This window comes from Heterodontus francisci, chromosome 44, assembly GCF_036365525.1.
Source record: "Heterodontus francisci isolate sHetFra1 chromosome 44, sHetFra1.hap1, whole genome shotgun sequence".
NCBI classification, from domain to species: Eukaryota; Metazoa; Chordata; class Chondrichthyes; order Heterodontiformes; family Heterodontidae; genus Heterodontus; species Heterodontus francisci.
This window is the reverse complement of record NC_090414.1, coordinates 10,097,414-10,100,223: the sequence shown is the minus strand read 5'-3', so window position 1 is coordinate 10,100,223 and position 2,810 is coordinate 10,097,414. Positions and strand designations below refer to the sequence as shown.

The 2,810-nt window shown below is 48.3% G+C and overlaps 1 protein-coding gene across 1 annotated transcript; it reads right to left on the bottom strand.

Annotated features, from left to right (window-relative positions):
• Positions 1–422: 422 nt before the first annotated feature.
• LOC137355958 (probable G-protein coupled receptor 139) lies at positions 423–2,101 on the bottom strand. The gene is made up of 2 exons (XM_068021659.1): positions 2,062–2,101; positions 423–1,333 (listed from the first exon to the last, which is right to left on the bottom strand). The coding sequence occupies exons 1-2, from the start codon at positions 2,099–2,101 to the stop codon at positions 423–425; spliced, it is 951 nt and encodes a 316-aa protein (XP_067877760.1).
• Positions 2,102–2,810: the final 709 nt, after the last annotated feature.

The window sequence follows — 2,810 nt, the reverse complement described above, 5'->3', positions numbered from 1 at the left end:
AGAGCCCCCAAGATGCGGAACCACGTGCAGAGAACCTGACACTATAATAAAAGCCATTTTGTGAATGTGGCAGGCAGAACCTGATTGGAGGGATTCAAATATTTACGTCCAGGAACAACAAGCATAGATTTGTGTGATGGCAATATCGGCAAGGACATTGGACAGGAAAGAAAGGTTGGAGATAGGGTGATTCCATGGACAGAGGGGTTACGGGTTGTTTTATTGAGGAGAGGTGTGAAGACAGCAGATTTTAAGGGAGAGACTGACAGAAGCTCAGCAGAGAGAACTGTTATCAGCTAACATGGGTACCAGGTAGGAACTCGGCCTTCCCCATCCGAGCAGCCACCAAGCTGAGGCATTGGCGCTGTTGTCTCCTGTACATGCATGGACTGGAAACACTGGCAGCCACTGCTGTGCTGCTTTCAGTGGTTCAGCTTATTAATTAATTGAATAGCTGATGTAACTGGATATTTCACCGCGTTCTTGACCTGCTCTCTGAACTTGGACTGTGTCACCCCATAAATAAATGTGTTTGTGCAGCAACTTAGAACCTGCAGCATCATTCCAACTTGTCCATAGATATAAAAAGGATGAGTGTTGTCCTCGAGATATATAACTGTAATATTACAAGTTAAGAAATATATAACATACAACAACCACAGAAATATGAAGTTGCTGGATATAGTGAAAAGTAAAATCACAGACTTCTTTCTGCTCTCCATCTCTGGGTCACTGTCATTCTCCCACTTGTTCTGACCCCTCAGTCCCTTACGGACTCGACTGGCCACTAAAATGTGTCTGACTGTCAGAGCATTAAGCAACAAAATTAAAACGAATGGGATCAATGGGGTTAAAACCGTATCCAACCAGTCAAATCCCACCCATCCGGGCTCAGTAAAGTAGATTGGCTTTATAACACAGCCCCATGGCACATTGTTCATTATCTCTGCAGGTTTAAATGGAAAGTAGAAGGGGACATTTTTGATACAGAGCAGAATGCAGGTTGTTGCCAGAACCACAGCCGCAGTTTTCTTGGTGCAATATTTAGTTTTCAGCTTCTGGCAACAAATGGCCACAAATTCATCAAAGGAGAAAACGATGGTGAACCAGACAGAACAGTCTGTGGCTGCATGGCACAGAACATTGATAACACTACACACAGGGGTGATGTTCAAGAAAGATATCGGGAAATAATAATAACTGATCCGCCTCAGTATGACATCAGTGACAATAAACAGTAGATCCGCCGTTGCCATGGCCACAAGGTAGCGAGTGGTGCAGGTGGAGAGTCCGCACTGTCCCCGGGACAGGATAACAATCGCCAGTAAATTAACTGTAAGAGAGGGAAGAGAAAAGGGACTGGAAATTACTTATCAAACATTCTCCGTTTCGGAGGCAAAGAGTAAGGGCTCGATTTTAACACCAAGAATGGGTGGCTTGGAATCGGATCAGTGCTAAAACTTAAAAATCTCAACCATGAACTCAACCTGCCTCCAAAGTACCCACTTGCAGGTTTAACAGAGGAGGGACAGGAGGGGAACATCAACCGCACCCGGGAGACGGGTTAGCATGTTAAATATTTTAGAGGCTTCAAACCTCTTATTTAACATGCTTTAAAGATTTACCATTTGCGGGGTAGCTTTCTCCATCAGGCGCTACGCTCGCAGAAAGACACTCTGAATTGACATTCGGCTCCTCCCTCCCGAGATTGGAATCCCTCAGTGATCTGGGGTGAATTGAAACCCCGGATCGATGCCCACAATATTGGATCATGGATCAGACACCCCAAGGGTTTAACAAAGTTCCAGCCTGCCTGGGATTTGCACCACCCCAGAATCTGACATTAGAAACGCCTTCAATTGGACGCTGCCAGCAGACTGGGCCAATTCCTTCAGGATCGGAGAACACCCAGGTCTTGGTGATTGGACAGCTCCCGATTGGGCAACTCCACCTCAGGATCATGGTTATGACTTACTTTGTCCTGCACCCTGTTCCACTGTCCATGTCGTGCGACTGGAAGCCAAGGCTGCTTATCAGACATACTTTATAACATGCTGATACCTCTCCCAGCTGCCACATATCTGCTGCTGTTAATATCCATGTCTAAGCATTTGAGCAAAATCGAAATACTGACCCTGTTTTAAATCTGATCTAAGCAGTGAACAGGCAGCATCTGTGGAAAGAGACACAGATTTAATGGTTGGACTTTCACCAGGGCATGGTGGCTCCATCCCCTGGTGGGAAAGCATCCGTCGGGCCCTGGAAGGCCTGCCTGTATTTTATGTGGATCAGTCAATTAGTTGCCTGCAGTCGGGGTCTCCGGCCCTTTAATGCGGGATTGCCCGGCTCCAAGAGTTACCGGCCAATCAGAGGCCCGGATTCTCTTCAGTCCCAGCAGCGTCACTGGAAGTCGTGGCCACTGCTGGGATTGCACCCAGCGAGAAGAGGCACAGTGGACTCCGGCGTGGGAAGTTGGGACCGGGGATCACTAAGGCCAATCGAGACGACGAATGCTTTCCAGCAGGTGCAGCCCGTGCCCCTGTTGAGATTTCCATGTGCTACAGTGTGTTCGACCAGTGGGCCGCTGCACCACCCCACCGCCCCCCGCAGCCGGCAGGGAGGCCGCCAGTTGTTACTGATCAGATGACCAAGTGCAACTCTGTGGCTGGTAAAGTAACAGTTCCAGTGGGAAGTGACCCTTATGTGGCCATTAACTGAACTGCCTCAATTGGCCTAAGGGCGGGCAGGCCGTCTGCAACCTTACCCACCAATGGTAAGGTACCAGCGACATAGGCCGTACATCCCAAAGA

Coding starts and splice junctions, on each gene's coding strand:
- LOC137355958 (XM_068021659.1), bottom strand. CDS start 2,101: ATGGATATTAACAGCAGCAGATATGTGGCAGCTGGGAGAG. Junction 1,334..2,061: donor ATATGTGGCAGCTGGGAGAG/GTATCAGCATGT, acceptor CCTCTCTTACAG/TTAATTTACTGGCGATTGTT.